Source organism: Erigeron canadensis, chromosome 2 (assembly GCF_010389155.1).
Source record: "Erigeron canadensis isolate Cc75 chromosome 2, C_canadensis_v1, whole genome shotgun sequence".
NCBI lineage: Eukaryota > Viridiplantae > Streptophyta > Magnoliopsida > Asterales > Asteraceae > Erigeron > Erigeron canadensis.
Window position 1 is genome coordinate 17,328,645 of NC_057762.1, and position 23,881 is coordinate 17,352,525.

The 23,881-nt window shown below is 38.3% G+C and overlaps 1 protein-coding gene across 2 annotated transcripts; it reads left to right on the top strand.

The window, feature by feature from the left end:
- Positions 1-677: 677 nt before the first annotated feature.
- Positions 678-22,574, top strand: LOC122588432 (switch 2). 2 transcript variants are annotated; one of them, XM_043760542.1, is made up of 8 exons: positions 678-1,014; positions 1,919-2,025; positions 3,478-4,405; positions 4,648-4,895; positions 5,469-5,595; positions 16,340-16,615; positions 17,300-17,573; positions 21,943-22,574. In XM_043760542.1, exons 1-8 carry the CDS (start codon positions 739-741, stop codon positions 22,254-22,256), a joined length of 2,550 nt encoding a protein of 849 aa, XP_043616477.1. In that variant the 5' UTR covers positions 678-738; the 3' UTR covers positions 22,257-22,574. The 2 variants fall into 2 exon arrangements, with proteins under 2 accessions (XP_043616477.1, XP_043616478.1); XM_043760543.1 differs by having other exon boundaries at positions 783-1,014; positions 1,942-2,025.
- The last annotated feature ends 1,307 nt before the right edge of the window (positions 22,575-23,881 follow it).

A 23,881-nucleotide genomic window follows, 5' to 3' on the forward strand; every position in this document is an offset into this window, starting at 1 on the left:
TGGGAATACAATGTGCAAACCAAACTATATGATACCAAGGAACAATAGCAGCTCTCGGTCTAATATCCTCCCATACAACACTTACTGAAAATTACCTATCCACACTGTTTCTATCCCACCGAGCCAATCTATCATGTTGCGCAGTTAATAAAGGGCACGCCACACTAGGGAATTTATCATTCCATGTAGTCCGCCATTTCCATTCGTTATTGGAGAAGCTTACGCCAACTCCAAGTACAGTTGCCACTAATTGGAACTTCCCAAAAAACTTCGACCTCTCAATTTATATGCATGAATCCATTTGATCTATATCGATCTGTAGAGGTCAAAATTCGTCATATATGAGTTGAGATACTTTGGGTTGTTTTAATTTGATTTTTGTAGAACACTGTCATATTGATTATAATTTCATATTTGTTGTTGGTTTGATCATTGTAGTTTAGGGTACAATTAAAGATGAAAAATAATGTTATTTGGGGTTAAAAACCCATCATGTGGCTCATGCTCACCACCAGCTCAGAGTTAACGATTGTTAGTTTTGGACTGAAATTGCCACTAAAACATCGCCATAAGGTGGACCATTCGTGTAAATTGGATGATAAGACAGGGACCAAAAATACAATTTGTTCTAATTATAATTTGTTCTAATTATAATGGCAAGGACACCGGAGATTGAATGAAAGGCGGTTCGCATTCCGTCCCTCCCTGTTATGATTTACTGGCAAATAACTAAATATAATGTCATTAAACAGCTTCAAGGAGATTATTCTCAGGCAATGTTGTGAATCATCAAAAACAGCAACGAAAACATCAAAGCAGCTGGTGCCTACAAGACCACCCCCAAAATCTCAACAAGACGATTATAATGATTCCGAGGAGGAACCTCCTCAATTTCACAAACACAACAACCAACAACAAAAAGAAAGTGGTATTTTTGATTATGATGATGATGATGATGATCATACTGGACCTTACCAACCCTTACTCCTTTCCAGATCCCCAAACGCTGTCCAGGTCAGTTTTATCCCCCCTTTTTATACATATAAATATATGTACGAGAACGGTACCCGCGCGTTGCGGTGGCCAGTGAGTTAGCGGTGGTGAGATGGTGGTGAGTTAGCGGTGGTGAGATGGTGGGGTGATAGGTTATAGAGTGTGATATGTCATATGAGGTGATAGGTCATAGAGTGTGATAGCAAAATGCCTTAGTTGTACGGGTTCTGCCCTTGGATTTAAAAATTCAACAGAAAGTATCGAATGACATCTTTAATGAAAAAGCATGAAATTTTAAGAACACCCATATAATTTGTATGATTTATCGATGTACAGTTTTTGAGATAAAAGATCTTGAATAAATTAAAGGAATAAAATGATTTATGGAGTTAGAGAAAAAAAAAAATGAATGATTGAGATTTGAGGAGAAAGATGAAAATGAAAGTTGAAAGTTGTGGGGCATTGATGTATGGTACATCATGCATTATCATGGGTACATTGTTGAAGTTGAAAGTTGAAACCTTATTTGCCCTTTATAATATAGTATAGATTTCCACCTCATTTCCTGTTTTATACTTGATGATCTGAATATTTTGTAACAATCACACAAATATGTTAGTGCATATGCTTTTGCTTTGACATAGAACCTATATGTGTGTTTATTCACTTTCACACCATCATATGCTCAAATTTACCCTTTCACATTGAAATTCGTTACTTCGATTTCCTTTTATCCATCGGAAACAATCTTTTTATTCGTTTCATGGCATTTTCATCTATGGGTATTAAACTTTTACACATATCACGCATATCCTTGATATATCTTGTATTCGCGTAAGTTGGTTTATATATTTCTTTAAGTAGACAGGGTCTAGTTCGTAGAAGGTAGGCAATTTCTTATCTGAGAGTTTCACATTCATCGTAGGTACCTGCCTCCATTAATTGCAGGCTTTTAGAACATCAAAGGGAAGGAGTTAAGTTCTTGTACAACTTGTACACCAAGAATTGCGGAGGTATTCTTGGAGATGACATGTAAGTGTTTCTTTTATATAAATATAAAAATATGCCATTCCTATCTATTAATCTATAAGAAAGTTAGATTGCAATGAGCCAGCAACTTACATGTACTGCCAATTTTTTTGATCAAGATGACATTATCCATTTCCAATACCAATCAAACGATGAAATAGACATGCCTAATTACTATACTACGATGGATGTTTGTGCTGATTTTGAAAGTTGTTTAAACACATATAGATATTTTCAAATATGAGCTACACAAATAAAAAAGAGACTAGTGTATGAATGTGTATTAAACAATTTTGTTATTGTGTGTATTGAATGGAGTTAAATTGTCACGATTAATGTACCCGGTCACCTAAATAATAAGTAACCTGTTATTTTCTAGAAAAGGATTCACACAATAGCAAAAGTAGACAAAGTTGGATACATGCAATAGCAAAAGCGGACAAAGTTGGCTACATACAGTAGCAAAAATGAAATAGTTAAACACATACAATAGCAAAATGGACAAAGTTAAGCAGTCCCACATAAAAGGTTCACATGTTCATTAGTCTGGATACATTAATCATTAAAAATTAAGAGTTTAATATGCACAATAGATGCTTTTAGAGTTGGGTACACACAATATTAAAACAGAGCACAAATTTATTACACTTTTATGCATCAATTCCTTAAAGAAGCGAATTCTTTCTTCCGATGGTATTGCTCTGTGATTGCTTAGACTTAACTAGGATATTAATCAAATACTATAAGTTTATTTTGAAAAAGTTTTTTGGTTTTTTATTTCGTTTTTTACGCTCCTAATCCTCCTATGATTCATTAACATGCCAGCATGTTTCTTATGTGATAAAAACTAATGTTTTCATGACCGGACCGGTCGGTTGAATCGAGAACCGTCAATAGGGGGGGGGGGTCTGGGCCCCTATTGACCCGATCTTGTTTTGACCCTGATCCGTTTTGACCCATCACCCAAACCAATCCGACCCGTAGATTTTGCCACCTCTAGCTGCGGCTATGCGTGGGCATATTCTCGTTTTATTTCTATTCGCATCCACGATGAATTTTGATGAGTTTTGTAGTTTTATGTCAGCTGTCCAAGTTATTTGCTGAAAATACGTCTAAATATATCAAAATAATTAGTGTAATTCACAAGAGTTTCGTTTACTTGGTTTGTCTATTGTGGATAAATATTTAAAAATGAGGTGCCTGGGAGTGGAGTTGGTGGCTGTAAAATCTTTGGGTATTGTCGCCTTGTCGGTAGGGGTTGTATGGTGGGATTGCATTATCTCCCTGTATTATGCATTTCATGCAGTGGTAATAATCTGAATTGACTGATTACCTATATTCCATAGAAGTTTTCAACTCAAAGTTAACAGTAATGGTTAAAATGTGTTATTTTCTGTATCCCGTTTCTTTTCTGGTATCTCATTTCCTTCATGTTTTAATTTACCAATTGATCAGGGGATTGGGGAAGACAATCCAAGCAATTGCATTTCTTTCTGCTGTATATGCAAAAGATGGAGAACATGATGAGACAATAAATCCAAAGGGGAATGAAACCGAGAAGAAAGGCCCCGTGCTAATAATTTGCCCGTCTTCTGTTATCCAAAACTGGGAGTCAGAATTCTCTAAGTGGTCAACATTCAACGTTGCAATATACCATGGCACCAACCGTGATATAATTTTTGAAAAAATAAAATCTCATGGCGTCGAAATACTAATAACCAGTTTTGATATTTATAGAATTCACGAAAATATCTTATCAGTAGTGAATTGGGAGATTGCAATCATTGATGAAGCACACCGTCTTAAAAATGAAAAATCAAAACTTTATGAAGCTTGTTTAGCGATTAAAACACGGAAACGGTATGGTCTAACCGGAACTGTAATGCAAAACAAAATTATGGAATTATTCAACCTCTTTGACTGGGTTGTACCTGGAGGGTTGGGGACACGTGAACATTTTCGGGATTATTATGATGAGCCGTTAAAGCATGGGCAGCGATCAAGTGCACCCCCTAGCTTTGTTCACATTGCTCAAGAACGAAAACAGCACTTGGTGTCGGTTTTGAACAAATTTTTATTGAGACGAACAAAAGAGGAGACGATTGGACATTTAATGCTGGGTAAGGAAGATAATGTTGTATTTTGTGCAATGAGTGAGGTTCAGAAGCGAGTTTACAAGAGGATGCTACAACTACCTGATATTCAATGTCTTATTAACAAGGATGTTCCGTGTAGCTGCGGGAGCCCTTTAAAGCAAGTGGAATGCTGTAAAAGAACGGTTCCAAATGGTGTTATTTGGCCCTTTCTTCATAAGGATAATCCAGATGGTTGTGACTCATGCCCGTTTTGTATTGTTCTTCCTTGCCTCACCAAGCTTCAGCAGGTCATTACTTTTTAATGATATAATTTGTTGCATAGATTTATTGAATCTGCTTTATTTAAAAATATATGTGATGGGCATACCACAAAGTAGTAGAGCACAAGTGGTACATTAAAAATATTTATTGCATAATTAAAAAGAATGCAGTCAATAAAATAAAGGTACACACTCCGAAACAATGTGTTAGGTTCAACCCAATTATGTATGCCACCTACGCTAATAAGAGTTTGAGTTGTGTTGTACAGATAAGCAATCATTTGGAGCTCATAAAACCTAACCCCAGAGATGACTCAGATAAACAGAAGAAAGACAAGGTTTTTGCCACAGCTGTGTTCGATAGTGATATCGATTTGGTGGGAGGTTATATTCAAAACGAGAGCTTTATGGGATTAAGTGATGTTCAGCATTGTGGGAAGATGAGAGCCTTAGAAAATTTGATGTCGTCTTGGATTTTACACGGAGATAAGATTCTTCTCTTCAGTTACTCTGTCAGGTAATGTCATCATTGTTACAAATTTGAAGGGTGTTTGGATGTGTGTTCTGAATCTAATTCTAGTGTCTTGAAGAGTTACAAGAATTTTTTATTGAAAGTGAGCTATAGCTATATTTTTTATAGGGAACCTTTTTTGGGTAAAGGGTTACCCGGATGAACTTTTATACAACAATGAAAAGGTTTAGTACAAGTAATGCGACATTGTTATCGCAATAGTTCACAAACATATCATGCCATGTTTATGTGGAACAAGCTAAATCTAGCACAGCCAAAACAAGAAACGAGTTACATATTATCTAATCTAAACAATATGTAATCCAAAAAACTGAATCCCTGACCCATATCGTTGTAAATAACTTGAGCCAATGGCATCCTCCACACATTAATCATTTGCGCAACTTGATCTGTTCTCGTCAATTTTATACAGAACCTAAAAGAACCATTATCATGCTTTTGGCATTTGGTGGTATCAGGTGTACCAACAATCAAATGGTTGTGGCTCTAAGCCTAATATGAGACATAAGGTCTACTAAATCTGTACTTCTTTTTCATTCTGCTGATACACTTTTGCAGGATGCTGGACATACTGGAAAAATTTCTTATACGTAAAGGATACAGTTTTTCAAGGCTTGATGGCTCTACCCCAACTGGCATGCGCCAATCTCTTGTTGATGACTTTAATTCGAGTCCAAGCAAACAGGTGGGTATTATGATACGATCTGGATTATTATTAGATACTATTAGTTATTATTATTATTATTATTATTATTATTATTATTATTATTATTATTATTATTATTATTATTATTAGGGAAGTATTATTATTGGAATAGATATTCTATGATATCTTTAATAATATTATTTAGTTAGCTTGCTAATCAAGCTATAGGTTTAGTATTTATATAGATCATTAGGGTTGTAATATTATTATGGATGAATTAAATTGAGGTCTTATGACTTTTAGGAGATCCTTGCTTCTCGAATTGCAAGAACCCTTTTATCGTTTTCTTTGTTTATCGATACGAATCTGATTCGTATCATATTACAAGGGAAATCATACTGGTTTTTTAGAGGTGGCAAAATCGATTGATTGGGTAAAAACGTGTATTTTTCTGGCAAGAGCTTTAAAGTCCAGGTCGGATTTGGTTGACCTTAAACACTATATGTCCCAGTTATGATCATTTTTGTAAATATGTAATGATAACGTACCATGGCCGGAACCCATTTAATCACTACGACCGCAGGATAACGTACTAGGCTGCGGAGTGACCTTTTGTCCTCGAGGATAAGACATAAATGACGATAGCCTGGACACTGCATCGGATCAGTTGTCTTGTCCTCCAAAGTCAACTTTCGTACACAAGTAAACGACGCACCGAATAACGGTCACTTACTACATGATGTCACTCCGTCAGGAACCTCTTACACGACTGATGTCATGGTTCGGGGACCAGGACTAGCTTCTTATGAGTCCCTATAAATACCAACTCTTGACTTCAGACATGGGACATGACAATTCACTCTCTAAAATACACACACAACACTTGGTGGCGTGAAGCTATTTCATTACTTCACACCTATTGGGAATCGCGAGCAAGTATCCATTTTCATTAATATAATCCCTACTTTACAAGACCTACTTAATATAATTCAAGGGTAACTTTATTCTTGAACAAGTGGCGCCATCCGCACGCAAAAAAAAAAAAACAAAAAACAAATAAAAATTAAGGTCTTGTGAAAATCTACCTCAAAGATGTCAGAGGCTGGCCCTCCCCCGGGTTTCGAACCACCTTCGGACCAAACAAATACACCTGTTGCGGCAGCACTTACGCCGAATGAACATGGAAAGTGTCCGAACTCGCTTAAATTACGACGAGGATAGTGATAACATAGAAGAAATAGAAGCGGACACACCGCCGGTGAGAAGCAACGGAAGGCGAACCGGAGCCAGAGTACATTTTAAGGAAACCGCACCAGAAAATAACGTAGCACAACAACCGTGCAAAGACAAGCACCAAACTTGCCACCTTTAGCCGCAGAATTCGTGCAGACTAAGGGTCAAACTTATAACCCATTCTACCACAGTTTCACTCATACAACCCCCTTAAACGAAAACCAGACACAACCAAACCCTATCACTCCCTAGAATAACCAAAGCGGAGGCTCCGGAAGAACAAGCCAATTTTATATTCCGCAAAACAACACATACTTTGGGACAAATAGCCAACCACAATTCCAACCACAAATTCCACCGCAATTTTCACAGCATTACCAACCACCTCCTTTTTACCAGCCGGCCGGAAGCATGCCGCAGAGTAGTTCCGGAATGCCAAACGCTTACGATATGATCGTGCAAACGGAGCCCGGACCCTTTGTAAAGTGGATTGAAGATTATCCGTTGCCGGAAGGCGGACTGCCCAAAGGCATGTGCATGTATGACGGTAAAGAGGACCCAGATAATCATTTGAATCATTTCAACGGAATGATACGGATGCAAAAATGGACAGTTCCCGTTGCATGCCATATGTTCGCCATGACACTTAAAGACGCAGCAAGAGCGTCGCTAGAAAGTTTACCAACCGGAAGTGTGAGCCTGAAAACAAAGTTCCGGTCATATTTCGGGCAACAACGGAAATATAAGAAGATGCATCTAGAGGCTCACAATATCAAAAGACGGGAAAATGAAAAGTGTCAGGCAATTCATGACAAGATATATAGATGAAACGACATTAATGAAGGGGCTCAATGAAAATAAAAAAATTTCGGGTTTCGTGCATGGGCTACGTTTCCAGCCTTTGATAGAATTTTTATCCAGAGATCTGCCGGAAGAATACACAACTCTCATGGATAAAACTCACATATGGCTGGTGGGAAAAGAAACGGCTGGAGGAGTAGGCGGACCAGTATATGGTTCCGGAAGAAAAGATATTGACAGGGGACGCAGAAACAGGAATTTTCCGCACCTTTTCAGCGAACACAAGACTCTCCCTCAAATTATCACGGCACGATTCATAATACCTCACGGCCGCCAAGAGACATTTTGGCCGCTGAAAAGGCTCCGGCAAAAAATCCAGGAAGATTCAAGGGTCCTGACATGACCAAATTCTGTGATTACCACAATCGACCAGGTCACGATACAAACGATTGCAAAGTACTCAAAAGCAAGGTGGAGGAAGCAATGAGGTCGGGAAGGTACTCGTCATTGGTCAAAGGTATGAAGGAGACAAGTTCAAGGCAAAATGTTGAGCGACAGGCTACACGAGAAAGAACGGAACCAAAAGTGGAGCCCCTAGAAGACCCGATCATGGCAATCGAAACGTACAAGGAAAAGAAAGAAATTCTTGCGGATGAGCCATGGAAAAATGTCGTGATCAGTTTCCCTCCAATAAAAGAAGAAAATGCCTCCGACGACCCGATCCTGATTAGCGCAGTCATTTGAAATCACCCTGTCCGAAGGGTTTACCTTGACACAGGCAACGGCTGTAAGGTTATGTACGAGCATTGCTTTTTAAAATTGAAGGCAGCATTAAGGAAAACCAGAAAAGACGTAACCAGCCCGCTAGTGGGATTTTCCATGGAGAGGTCTTGGTCGCTAGGGGAAATCACATTATGGGTAAGAGTAGGAGAATGGCCGAGGGTCCGAACGGAGCAACTAACATTCATAATTGTAAGAGGGGCATCCCCTTACAACGTAATCTTGGGAAGAACAGCTATGCGTAAGTTTGGAATGGTACCATCTCCAAGGCATGCGGCAGTCAAGTTCGCCACCCCTTACGGGATTGTCTGCATTAAAGCGGAACCAAGGCAAGAACACGTATGTGCGCAAGTTGATACACTCAAAGAAGAAGTAAAGCCGGAAGAGAAGGAGGTTGCGGAACCATCAACTGAAAGAATATTCATTAATGATGAACACCCTCAACAATACGTGTTAATCGGGAAACAACTTCCGGAAGATTGCAAAGAAAAGTTAAAGAAGCTTCTGCGGGTAAACAAAGATGTATTCGCATAGAAGCCTGCGGACATGATAGGTGTTCCTAGAAAATTGGAAATCAATGGCGAAATCCTAGACATACAACATCGTCTAAACACGCGGCCACACGTCGTACCCGTAAAACAAAAAAGAAGGAGCTTGGCTCCGGACAGAAGCAAGGCAACTAAGGATCAAGTTGACGATCTTGTTCGTGCCGGGATTTTAAGAGAGGTAAAGTATCAAAGCTGGATAGTAAATCCGGTGATGGTCAAGAAACACGATGGTGGCTGGAGAATGTGTGTGAACTTCACAGACGTCAACAAGGCGTGTCTAAAAGACTGCTATCCTCTTCCGGAAATCGACTGGAAAGTTGAATCGTTGGTAGGCTTTCGCCTCAAATGCTTCCTAGATGCATACAAAGGTTACCACCAAATACAAATGCACCCGAATGATGAATATAAGACGACCTTTTACACGGCAGAAGGGATCTTTTGCTACAAAAAGATGCCCTTTGGATTAAAAAATGCAGGAGCCACTTATGAGAGGCTAGTCGATAAAGCTTTTGGAAGTCAGATAGGTCGAAATTTGGAAGCCTACGTAGATGATATGGTAATTAAAAGTCTGGGAGAAGAAGAAATGTTGAAGGACATAGAAGAAACATTTAAAACCCTGAATCCTAAGAAATGTTCGTTTGGGGTGGAGGAAGGCCAGTTTTTAGGCCACACAGTAACAAATGAAGGTTTCGGAGCAAACCCGGAAGAGATCAAAGACATTCAAAAGATGAAGCCTCCGCAAACATTGAAAGAAATACGAAGCCTTAATGGGAAGCTAGCAGCACTACATCGTTTCCTCTCTAAATCCGCAGATAGGTCGCTGTCCTTCTTTAAAACCCTCAAAGGCTGCTTGGAAAGGAAACACTTCCGGTGGACAGAGGTGGCACAAAAGGCTTACGTAGAATTAAAAGGATATTTATGTTCACTCCCAACGGTCACGGCACCAGGCAGGAGAGACGCTACAAATGTATTTGGTAACTTCCGATGAAACAATAAGCGCAATACTCGCAGCCAACCGAAGTGAGGGACAAAAGCCAATATACTATGTGAGCAGGGTTCTACAAGGACCGGAGGTGAGGTATCCAGAAATCGAAAAATTGGCATTAGCACTCATCCATGTAGCTCGAAGGTTACGCCGATATTTTTAGGCACATCCAATAGAGGTGCTAACAGATAAGCCAATAAAACAAGTCTTAACGAAGCCCGAAGTATCGGAAAGATTAGCAAAATGGGCAATTGAACTGGGAGAGCATGAAGTGGAATTCAAACCAAGGAACTCAGTAAAAGGCCAAATTCTTGCGGATTTCTTGGCCGAGACTCCCTGTAAAGAGTGTGACAAAAAACGCAAAATCCCATCACAATAAGCCAAGGAAACGGCAAAAGAAGAAAAGCATCCAGATACCTGGAAGTTGTTCACAGACGGAGCTTCCAGTGCTGACGGTTCCGGAGTTGGCCTAATCTTAACAAACCCGGAGGGGCAAAAGTTCACATATGCCTTACGGTTTGAGTTCAAGGCTTCCAACAACGTTGCGGAGTATGAAGCATTGCTAGCTGGCCTCCGGATTGCTAAAGAAATGAAAGTTAAACATCTTCACGCCTGTGTCGATTCTCAAATCGTAGCTTTCCAAGTCGATGGAACGTACGATGCAAAGGAGCCAATCATGAAGAAATACCTGACAAAAGCTCAACAATTACTACAATTTTTTGAAAGTTTTCAAATTCAGAATATAAGCAGGAACCACAATAAAATCGCCGATGCTTTAAGCAAACTGGCCTCTACTTCATTTGCACACCTCACAAAAGAGGTACTGGTGGAAATACTAGCGAAGAGTTCAATAGAAACAGAAGATGTGGCCGCAACCATCGAAGAGGAAGGAAATACCTGGATGGCTCCCATTGTGGAATATTTAACAAGTGGAATACTCCCGGAAGACAGAGATGAAGCTAGAAAGATAAGAGTCAAGGCACCCCAATACGTGCTCAGAGAAGGTCTATATCGAAAATCTTACTTGGGCCCTTTGTTAATGTGTGTTGGCCCAAAACAAGCTGCGGAAGTGATTAGAGAAGTACACTATGGAGCTTGCGGCCTGCACTCCGGAGCAAGAATGGTTGTTGCCAAAATAGTCACGATGGGCTACTACTGGCCTTCCATGCACAGAGATACACTTGCAGAAATTCAAAATTGCGATTCTTGTCAAATACATGCAGCAGCCCCAAAAGCACCCAAAAGTGAACTTATTCCGGTAACGTCAGCGTGGCCTTTTTCGAAATGGGGGATCGATATTGTAGGACCCTTCCCGCCGGCTCCGGGAAAGGTTAAGTTCTTGGTAGTAGCAATTGATTACTTTACTAAATGGGTGGAAGCAAAACCCCTACCAACCATCTCAGGAAAACACATGGAGAAATTCGTATGGGAACAAATTGTGACAAGGTTTGGAATTCCTAAAACAATAATAAGTGACAATGGCAAACAGTTCTGCCAAGGTATTTTTCCAACTTTTTGCAGGAATTTGGAGATTCAGCAATGCTTCACATCTGTGGCTCATCCACAAGCCAACGGCCAGGTGGAAGTAACAAACAAACAAATTGTACAAGGAATCAAGTCAAGGTTAGGCCGGAGCCAAAATGGTTGGGTGGATGAGCTCCATCAAGTTTTGTGGGCTAGCAGGACTACGCCCAAAACAAGCAACGGGGTAACCCCTTTCGGTTTAGTCTACGGCTCAGAAGCAATGATTCCTCCATAAGTCAGTGTACCCACCACACGGAGGAACAACACTACACAAGACAATGAAAGACAACTCCGGATGAACCTCGATCTATTGGAAGAAAGGAGAGAAATAGCATCTACCAAAGAAGCAGCCTATAAAAGGATGATAAAAAAATACTATGATGGAAGAGTAAAGAAAGAAACCTTCATCCCAGGAGATTATGTATTTCGAAATAACGATGCTAGCAAGGCAGAAAAGCAGGGAAAGCTAGGACCTCAGTGGGAAGGTCCCTATGTAGCAACTGAAGCCTGCAGCAACGGAGCCTACAAACTGGCCACCTTGCAGGGAGAAAGCCTCCCGAGAACTTGGAACGGTTCCCAGCTCAAAAGATGTTGCATCTAATAGCTAACGAACATGTATTACTTATTTATTTTTGTAAGGCAAAATATGAGGCCACCAATTGAAACATTCTCAGTACATGTAAAGAATATGGTCATCAAGATTATTAAAGCCATACAAGGCTGATTTTGACCAAGCATAATGAGTGTAAAAACACTGAAGGCTGCGGCTGACACTCCTCACCGCAAGCAAGACGCGTAGGTTCGCAACCTTGCGTCAAGAAATTTACAACAAACACATGAAATACGTATGGGAACTAACTCCCTAGAAGCATCATGGAATAACGCTTGAAAGGCTACGGCCAAGTGCCTCAAAATAACGAAGCCCAAGGGATCCCCTTGGCACTTTGGAAAAGTATACGAAAATTCAAAGGTCTTAAATAAAAGTTAAACATCATGAGTTTCGTAACAATAATAGCATTTGTCAAGCTACCACCATGCGTATCATACTTCAAACATAAAAAACATAAAGAAAATATATTGTCTTGGCCAACAAAGGCCTTACATGCCAAATATCTGTTAATACAAACACACAGCTAGAAAGATAAACTTATTGTGCAACAGAGCTCGAAGGATTGCTAGAGGCTGCGGCTTTCGCTGCATCAGGCTCCGGATCAACTTTTGACAAATCGGGGAAAGAAAGATCTGCATTAGCTGCAAGTTTAGAAAGGAAAGGCCATTGCTTACCTTGGAACGCCTCACTTGCTTCCTTCAACTTAGCAAAGGCTTCCGGATTATATCCCGGAACCTTTGTGACGTCAAACCCCAAACTCTTTTTCTTCAACTTTTCCAACACTTTGTGACTCCCGTAAGCAGCAGACAACCCTTGCACCTTACCCATTTCCCGGTTATACTCAGCGGAATGATGTAGTTTATGGACAATCTCGGGAAGGAAACCAACAAGCTCTCTCTTTTCCTCCTTAGCCCTCGCAACCTCTTGCTCCAAACCCGCAACCTTTTCTCTCTCCCTTGCCAATTCAACATCAAATTGAATCTGCAAACTCGATTTCTCCAACTCCAAATCTTTAAATTTTTCTTGAAGGGTTGCCAATTGTTGCTCCGCTACCTCCTTTAGCTTTCTTTCCGTAGCCATCTCAGATTCCAGACGCTGCACTTTAGCATTCACAACTTGCGGATTGGAAGCATTGTCCAAGCCCATCACCTTGCGCCGCAACACAACATTATGACGATGATACCGACCTTTTTCTGCATCAAGTACTTCAACTCTCCTCCGGACGTCACGCTAAGAAAGCAAAGTAATGTTAGTAAAGTAATAATAATAATATATAGAATAAGTAAGGCTCATAAGGCAACGTAAATAGAAACCAACCGCAAGAGAAATAGAATCGATGGCATGACGAGCCAGGGAATCGTAGAATTGCCGATGGCTCATCAGAGCTGTGGCCCGGAGGCGAGCAGGAATCATCGCATGCTCGAGATACTCCGCTCTTTCCTCTTCCAGCTCCAACGAGCTACTGTAAGGAATGCCCGGGAACACAACGGAGAAAGGTTCATCACTATCTGGGACCATGGGGATATGAGGATCGGGCGAACCTTCACTTCGAGATGAGGTGGCACGATGAGAACCAGTCTGACTTTGACCATCGGAGTCTAAAGTCTCATACTCCTTATCAGGAATTCCAAGCTTCCGGCGGGCCATTGGTCCTTTACCGGCACCATGAGTGGGTGCCGTAGCCTGGAAGTTGTCATCCGGAACTCTGTACGTACCACCAGCAGGCTCTTGAAATTTGAGATATTTGGTTTTCTTTGATTGGTTGGACATCAGAATCTTCTACACTTGCTTTCTTTTTTTTCGAAGTTTTCTTTTTCTTCACAACGGACACTTCCTCAACCTTTTCACTACCTTCTCCTTCACCTTTCTTCTTTTTATTCCTTTTTAAACTCTCCTTATGGGCAGCCAACACCTCCGACTTCAGAACCGCAGCTTGCGGATCATCCGGGATAGTTTAAAAAGGAATAAAAAGGAATAAAAAGAAAACCAAAAGGCTCATCAAATGTCTGTCCCTCCGGAACGTTAGGGTGAATCTCAAAAGACTTCTTCTCCGTCTCGTCCGCTTCCATAAACCGAAAGAAACTCATAACTAAAAACAAAACAAAAAACAAGGACAAAAATATGATTAGAAAAAGGCTCCGGAAGGATTACAATATAAATGACAATCAATAATGACCAAAAGTAAAGTGCATAAAAAGCCAGGAAAGAGGGTCCGGAGAAGCCGTACCCCTCCCATCTTGACCAATGATCCTAGGCTGGGCTGGATGAAAAGCCCACAAAGGACTTATTTTAGCTAAATACAGGATGGCTTCTGGAAGGGTACGACATCGAGTAGGAGGCCTAGACATTAGACGAACATGCTCCGGGTTTACTATCCGAATGAGCTAAAGAGCCGCGAGCTTCACCTTTCATATTCAAAACGATTCGGTAATCATCGGGAATAATCCTATCACTCATATAAAGAAATCTAGACTTCCAACCTTTAACAGAATCTTTAACATCATATAAACACTCCGGAAGTTTTGACCCGGGACGTCTTTCAAATGTATACCAATCGCCTGCGGCACCTAGTCTAAAGAACTTACGAAATAAACCTACGGTAGGCTCGATATTACAAGCACGGCAAGCAACTTCGAAGGTAGCCACACGCATGGCCCCGAAAGGAGTAATCTAGGAGATATGACATTCGAAATGTTTCAACACTTCTAAAAAGAAAATGGTGAATGGAAGACGCACGTTTGCTATCTCGAACATGCTAAAGCACAAACTTATTTTACCTTCCGGCACACCTTTAATGGTCTCGGAGGGAGAAGGAACAGTATATTCGTATCCGGAAGGAAATCTATAACACGAGGGTAACGACCCTAAACTCTCTCTGCCTTCCGAACAGAAATGAATATGCAAGTCTTTTTTATTACCCATGACATAAGAGGGAAAATACGAGTAATATGACTAACTTGCGAAATAAAGAAGGATGCTACGGAAGAGAAGGGAAGGCTGCGGACCAAAGGTTTTGAGAGAAAAAGAGAGTTTTTACAAAGGAATAACAGTAAAATGAAAGGAAAATTTGCCCTATTTATAGGGAGAAGAAAACGACAAAAGGAAACGAAACGGCGTCCGATCATGACGCGTGGCAATCCAAACAACTCAATGGCGTTTAAAAACAATTCCCGAAACAACCCCCCCCCCCCCCCCCCCCCTCCCTTTTTTCAGAAACCTTTTGAACTAAAAAAAAAAAAAGAAAAAAAAGGGGTGGGGGGGTGAGGAAGGAAGGAACAAAATATAATAAGTAAGCCTCCGAAATAAAGTTCAAAAATCTCCGGAATGAATAATAAAGCCTCCGGAAAAATTGTAAAAGCCTTCCAAAATCCATTTTGTTACATCGCGACAAAAGAATTGCCAAACCTAACATTTTAATAAATACAATGCTAGGCTGGGGGGCTTGATAACGTACCATGGCCGGAACTGCATCGGATCAGTTGTCTTGTCCTCCAAAGTCCACAAGTAAACGACGCACCGAATAACGGTCATTTACTACATGATGTCACTCTGTCAGGAACCTCTTACACGACTGATGTCATGGTTCGGGGACAAGGACTAGCTTCTTATGAGTCCCTATAAATACCAACTCTTGACTTCAGACATGGGACATGACAATTCACTCTCTAAAATACACACACAACACTTGGTAGCGTGAAAGCTATTTCATTACTTCACACCTATTGGGAATAGCCAGTAAGTATCCATTTTCATTAATATACAAGACCTACAATATAATTCAAGGGTAACTTTATCCTTGAACATGTAATGTATGAAATATGATAATACCAATAGTTGTATCATATAAACAATAAGTACATCTTTGAATAAAATGATCTAGGAGCTTTATGCATTACTTTGTCCTTTCACCCATTTGACCCGTTTTATTCTTTCCTATCTTTTGGAATTTGGTTTCCGTATTGTTAGAGTTATGTTAATCTAATTTCAAGACACTTGGTGTGCATTAATTTATAATTATAATGATATATCTTTGTTAATAATCTAGAATAGAAATTTGATATGGATTAGGAATCGGATATGGTTCGAGAGTGGGTGTCTATGCTTACTTAGTTATCTCTTTTATTTGGTTATTAATTGAATTTTTCTCTCAAACATCTTATACTAACAATTTATCTCTTAGAAAGAATACATAACCCGAATCTACCCGTTCATAAGTAAATGAATTGTAACGACCACCTCTTCTTTTTCTGTCTCTTTTTTTTAGTAAATCCAGAGCGAACATTGATTATTATTTCATTTCAGGTTTTCCTTATATCGACCCGTGCTGGTGGGCTTGGACTGAATCTTGTCAGCGCCAATCGTGTAGTTATATTTGATCCAAATTGGAACCCCGCTCATGATTTGCAGGCCCAGGACAGGTCGTTTCGATTTGGACAAAAACGCCATGTTGTTGTTTTCCGGCTTTTAGCAGCTGGTTCGCTAGAAGAACTAGTTTACTCGCGTCAGGTTTACAAACAACAGCTCTCAAATATTGCTGTTTCTGGGAAACTGGAAAAACGTTATTTTGAAGGTGTCCAGGTATAGACCTGCACTCGCACATTCATAGAAAGAATCTCAAACAAGACTCAATTTCCTAAATTTGGCTTGATAAATATGATTCGAGCTTGACCTTAAATTATCTACATATATATGGAGCTCGAAATGTTGGTAGTTGGGTTCTTATTATTTATAAACTTAAACTTGAGTTTTATATGTAGAGGACATGTGGATTGGGTTATATCTATCTCAAAGGGGACCAGACGGGTAAAACATAAACACTATATGAAATGGATACACATTATCAGGTCAAAATTAGGGTGTATTTAAAGTTAATAAAATATTAAAATCTTTAAAATCACTTTATTGATTACAAAAAGAGGTATTCTATATGTTTGAACAGAAAAAAAGAGTGATTCTTGCGGTCATAATATAATCTTTGTAATCATATTTAACTCACCGTGTATATATAAAATTTAAAGTGTAAAGGAGAAGAATGTGTTCGCAGGTCAACCTGATCTAATCTGTTCATTTCCAGCATAACCAAACCTGACTGACACGGTGATTTTTCCACCTGTATATATGTTCTTAAAACATAGTTTAACTCGAATTCGATAAAGTTTGCCTCATTAGACTTCAAACTACTTGATCAAATTCGATATATGTTGGTTTCTTATTTTTTAGGAGATCTATAATTCACTCAAGTTAGCCACCCTTATTATCCAGGATTGCAAGGAGTTCCGAGGGGAGCTTTTCGGGATCAGTAATTTGTTCCGTGATTTGTCTGAGAAGCTTTTTACAAGCGAAATCATTCATAAGGAAGGGACAGAACAGAAAGATGAACCTGAACATGTTTGTGCTCAAAAACAAAGTTTGGAAGATTTTGGGATGTGTTATCTACCTCAACAAGCAAGGGACACATTATATCTAGCATCTGAAATTGGTGATTCTTTTGATAAAGAAAGCAATAAATGGACTGCCCCTGTCAACAAAGAGTTGGGTAAGATTTTTTCTCCTTGTTTCCACTAGTATACTTCTATACTCCCTCCTTATTATGCATCAATTATCGTACTAGGCACGTATTTGTAGAGAAGTGGTCTATGATTTGTAATAATGACAATATGGGAAAACCTTGAGGGTTGATTACAGGTAAAGAGTAAAGTTGGTAAAATCAGCTGGTCAAAACGAGTATCTGAAATAGTAGGTGGCATAGTAGGTAAACAAGAGACCATTCACTTTAAAACTTGTAATAATGAGAACTAATTAAAGGTATAGTAGGTAAACAAGTGATTAATAAGTGGTTATTTCATGATCGTGGACAATTGTTTTAGGACAAACTGAAATAGTAGGTGGCATAAAAAGGGGCATAGGGAGTATATATAGTTAGTGTGCCTAATATGATCACTAAACTTGTGTATTATCAATGATACCCATACTTTATTATTAAAAAAATTGTAACCATCTAAAAGTAGAGATTGGGTGATTTTCCACGTATTCATTTTTAAGCTATATATGTACTTTTTAGACCGTTAGAGCTTGGCATGACCTGAATCGACCTGTTCATACTGGAGTATGGTTGAAATCTTGAAATTTCCAAGAGTTAGTTTTCACTTCAAACTTTGTCTAAACTCTAAAGTATAACATCTTTGCTTTATTGTTGGACACCCTTAAATGAAAACTATTTCCCTTATTACTAGGGTTTGAAAATGTATACAGTGCGATGTTCTTGCATCCCCTGAGTAGTGAATACTTGACTTTTGTTGACGTACAATCTGTTTTTAGTTATGTTTCATATAGTGCTATTTCTGTTATCTTCATGTAATCTATAATTTGATGATTAAGAATGTCACTGTCATGTCTTCACATATATATAGATATCTATGGGGAGGTGAATATAAGGTTGTCTTATACCTAATGTTAGGTATGGAACCCCCCACATTCTAATATAATAATTCATCAAAAATATGGGGTCTATCTATCTATTTTATAAAACATATTAAAAAATTAGTATGTGTTGGGTTTCATACGTAAGTTTAGGTATGTGATGGCTTTATATTCACTTTTGCCATATATATATATATATAGATGGCTTTATATTCACTTTTGCCATATATATATATATATATATGGGGGACAATCACATAAGAAAAATTTTAAAATAAGAACGGTGAGAATACTTAAAAAACATCATTTTGATGCATTAAAAGTCCATAAAACTAACATAGTGCATAACTAATTATCATTATTTAAGTGTATAACAAGACATTGGCCTGTCAAAATCAAGAAAATCATGTTTTTGTTTTGTGCATCCATCTTGGATGCATATTCTTCAAAATGATGCATCCACCAAAAAACGTGTTTTTTTCGATTTTGACGGATCAATGTGTTGTTAAACACTTAAATAATGATAATTAGTTATGCACTATGTTAGTTTTATGGACTTTTAATGCATCAAAATGATATTTTTTAAGTGTTCTCACCGTTCTTATTTTAAGACTGTTCTCACCGGAGTGTTACCATATATATATATATATATATAGGGTAGGGTTAACGTGAGAACAACAAATATGGAGAGAACCGTGAGAACCACTAGTTTCCCTCCCTCTTTAATTTTTATTTTTCATTTTTTGAAACTTTTTTTTGTTTCTTATTTTCTTTTAACAAAATCCTATTCCAAAAGAAAAATAACTTTTTTTTTTTTTGTAAAAAATCATATGGTTATGTGTTAAGAAAACATATAGATATGGTACGGGCATTTCCCTCATCCGTTCTAAAGGGGTTGTCACCGGACGCATATGGGAATGGTATGGATTTGATGGGTGGCGATCCAAGAGTTGGTGACGGTTGTATACGGTACGGGCGTAGCCCTTCGCTTGCCCTTAGACATGGATTTTCAGTGGTTCTCACCATATATGTTGTTCACACTTGATCCCTTAACTATATATATATATATATATATATAGGGTAAGGTTCATGTGAGAACCATTCACATATGAACATAGTTTTATTAAGTATAATTTGATGTTCTATATGTGAACAAATTTGTTCACTTTATACATTCACATATGAACATCAAGTTATAATTTAAAGGTTTTCATGGTTCTTTTGATTCAAATTGTTCTCACATATAGAAGTAAAGTTAAGTAACACCCAATGCCGTCGTCCACGGGTTTTGGGTCCCAATATCGTATTCGGTGGTGTATGTGGGAGGTTGAGATGTAGACAACGTTACCTAGAGAGGCTACTTCCAGTTTTACTAAAGGTAGGATAGGACCTCCAACAAGGCTGGTATGAGAATCCAACCCTTTGACCTCTATCTCCAGAAGCAATGGTTGATCCAACTTAGTTGGTGCCATATATATATATATATATATATAGGGGTGGGTTATTTTGAGTGTAAGGGGAAAAAAGTACAAAAAGTACAACCTTCTTCTTTCTTCTCTGGCCACCTTCTTCTCCGGCGCACAACCACCGCCACCACCGACGACTTTCCGGCGAGAATCAGGTTCGTTTTTTGGTGGATACGGTACGGGATAGTGGCCTTCATCCGTTCTAAACTGGTTGTCAAGGGACGCATATGGGAATCGTATGGATTTGATGGGAGGCGATCCAAGAGATGGTGACAGTTTGGTACGGTTCGGGCGAAACCCTTGCTGCCGTCGTCGGCGCCGTGGTTGGGGTGGTCGGAGATGACGGTGGCTGGTGGTGGTTGTCTTGTCGGAGAAGGAGGTGGTGGCTGGTGGCGGCAGTCTCGCCGGAGAAGGAGGATGAAGGAGGAAGAAGGCTTGATCTGATCTGTCCAAAGCTTTGATCCAACGGCTGTGGAGTGTACTTTTATACTTTTTTTTCCATGTGTACTTAAATTAACTTTCCTATATATATATATAAATATTACATCATTAGATTGTATAATTTAGTAATAAACTAGAATTTTGCTCGTTCGTTGCAATGAGAATTAACAACTTAGATTATTTATAGGCTTTGACATGTCTTAAAGTTGGATTTATTTTATTACTAATTTGACATCCTCATTTATTCTTGAATTTAATAAGTTAATCTAATTCATATAAATAAATGTTTTATTTAAGACAATAAAGGCTAGACAAACTGGCTGTCCGGTTTTATCCCTGGTCACTGGTTTTGACTCTCCGGAGTGACGCGTCCTGGAGGTTTTTTTTTTGAATCACCTGTAACAACTTATGATCTACATTCTAATAGTCTACAGTGTGTAGGGCTTCTCTATTGTATGGTTAGTTGTCCCCCGATGTCGAATACGGATTGACTATTTAGCAAAAAGTATTTCATTTAATATGTGAAGAACGTATATTGTAACTTATGCATAGCAACTTGTAAAATACCTTTGAATTATCAGTAACCGCTCATGGTCTACATCTTGTAGTTTAGAGTACATGTAGGGCTTCACCATTGTGTGATGAGTTCTCGTCTGATGTCGAATACCGATTGAGTATTTAAAAGAAAGTATTTCATTTAATATGGGAAGAACGTACATTGTAACTTATGCATAGCAACTTGTAAATACATTTGAAGCACATGTAACGGATCATGGTGATGTAGTCTAGAGTACATGTAGGGCATCACCAATTCACCATTCTATGGTGAGTTGTCCCCTGATGGCGAGAATTGATTAACTATTTAGAAAAAAAGTATTTCATTTAATATGTGAAGAACTTATATTGTAACTTATTACTTATGCATAGCAATTTGTAAAATACAAGTTGCTTTTTAGTACATAGATAATAATGGTTTGTAGCTGTACGATTAGCATTGACCTGGCATTAGCTTAACCCTTAACAACTATTTTGGCTTGATGAATTGGTTAGAGCTTTATATCTTGTATTCAGTATGATAGATGGGTCCGAAAGAAATATTCCAAGAGAAAGTAAAACCCAAAAATATAAAGTTATTGTATTCTAGCTTTTTGAGGACTAATAACAATACTATTGTGGATCCTATTTAATTCATACAAGGATTAGAACAATACAAAGAAAATTGTGGAGCCTGATCTATGTTACTAGATTTGAGTTCTGATATGTGTCGGATTTCATACCCCAAAAACTGTCCAAAAATATAATTTGTTTATGAATGATTATTTTCTCAAATGTGATTCCATTAAATGATATTAATATGGTTTGATGAATAAAATGATACTCGGAGGTTAGGTTTTATGCATTAACATCTACATTTTAAGCAACCTCAACCCATTTCTTTATATGCTTATTTTGTATTGATTTGAACCGTCTGCCCTGTTAGTGATATAATATATTTTACTGAAGTGACCCATTCATAACTAAATGGTTTAAATTGCACCTCCACATATTGTTACAATATGTTTTCTGGTACATTTTCAGGCATTGTTTATGCTCATCGAAATGAAGACATCATTAGCCACAAGAAGGGATGTGATGTGAATCCAGAGGTGAGTACATCGACCCAAATTCCTGAATACGTTCCCCACATGCCAAAGAAGAAACCAACTACATTTGGTGAAATGGGAGTTGCTTCAGTGAGAGCAAATAAAATAAAGCAGTTCAGGCTCCTTGCCAGATTTAGAGGCATGGAAGTAGTTGAGTTCAGCAAGTGGCTTTTATCTGCAAGTGTTGGTGAGAGAGATTTAGTATTGAGAGACTACAAAAGGCGAAAAGAGAAAATGCCCTGTAGTTAAATATCACGCATGCATGCATACGTATTGTACATGTGTAAATCAAATCATTTAATGTATTTTGTTTGAGCTCTCTAACTTGTTAAAATGGGTTAGCAATTTAACCAAAATGTAGGCGTCTGATATAGGTGAAATAAAATGCCCTGTAGTTAAAGGTCACAAACTCGTGTTGCCAATAGAACATGTAGCATGGGAGATCTCGATCGGTAGTGGCCTCATTGCATTAACGCTTATGTATACAATCTACTGTGTATTATAAGCAACCGGATTCCTTTACACCATATGGTTTTAAATGAAGGTTTAATTCTGAGTTCCTTTTAATAATTCCTTTTGATGAAAAACTATGTGAACTCATTAACTAGACCGTTTTTAAATTGTTATGTTTTTCCGGTAATCCCTTGTAAGGCTGCAACTTAGAAGGGTATGTGGAAGCATTTTCAATTGTAGTTTCAACCTATATTTTCTATTTTGGAACCATGAACTGTAGCTGTAATTTATAATTCTTTTTAATTAATACTATTAATAGTTTTATCCATTACTGAATCATCAATTGCTCACTCGCCTAACATGCATCTCACCAGTTGGTCACTTGGGGTCCGTTAACTCTAGGTTCACCCAAAACTGACCTTATAATGGGGCTGGAAATTTGGTATAACCGATGTTCAATCCTTCCAAGATTTTGTAGTAGAGTCTTAGGACCCTAGGAAAAACAGAGAAAAGAGGCCTAGGAATTCTGGAAGCTTGCAAGGCTTTTAAGAACCAAGTTGTCAGTGGAGAATCTTGACATGTGTTATATAGGCTAGCGCACATGCCCCTACATCTAACGGGCCCGTGATTTTTAAAAATGATCAGTTATATGTTAGTATAAATAATTAAATATTATAAAATTGATACTTTAGAAATTTATGAATATTAAAAATATGATTTATTGCATAGAGTTCTTGACGATTCCGGGTAACTACGGTCGCAATGTTACGATTGAGGGTTAATGGATTGACAATGATAGAAATTAAGAATAATAGATAGTATTGATGATCAAATATTTTGCTTCAAAGACGGCAGGAAGAATGACAAATGAACAATTTTCAACAAATATTGAAAAAATGGTAAATATAACTACTTTCATGATAAGAACATTTTTTAAATGAATTTCTAAAATCAATTATAACATTTTTATCACACTTATACCAATTATCGTTAATCATTATATGGGGCCCTTTCTTTGAAATTTAATATTGCACACGGACTTTAAATTTCACTTGCCGGCCCTGCAAGTTGCTTCACTATCAAACAAGTTAAATGCGCCCCCCCTCATTATTTTTAAAATCAATTTTCAGCTTACACAACACTACCAACAATACCGCATCACTTTCTTGTTACTTTACATTTTTATTATTATACTATGCACCTCATCTTCGGCTAGTTGATTAACAAACAAAGCAAAGTGACACAAAGCAACAAGAGGTTGCCTGATGCGGAAATGACCCCAAGCCATTTCCACATAAAAACTTGGGTCGTGTATCTGTTAAATGAAGTTCAACAAACAACAAATAACACCTGGATATCCTTTATTGGCAATATAATACTGGTATATGTTGATTTTGATACTAAGTCAAGTATTGGAGTTT

Excerpts from the sequence above, each read along its gene's own strand:
- LOC122588432 (XM_043760542.1), top strand. The coding sequence starts at position 739 with ATGTCATTAAACAGCTTCAAGGAGATTATTCTCAGGCAATGTTGTGAA. Across the intron at positions 2,026-3,477 it reads GGTATTCTTGGAGATGACAT|GGGATTGGGGAAGACAATCC; the intron begins GTAAGTGTTTCT and ends CCAATTGATCAG. Across the intron at positions 17,574-21,942 it reads CCCTGTCAACAAAGAGTTGG|GCATTGTTTATGCTCATCGA; the intron begins GTAAGATTTTTT and ends GTACATTTTCAG.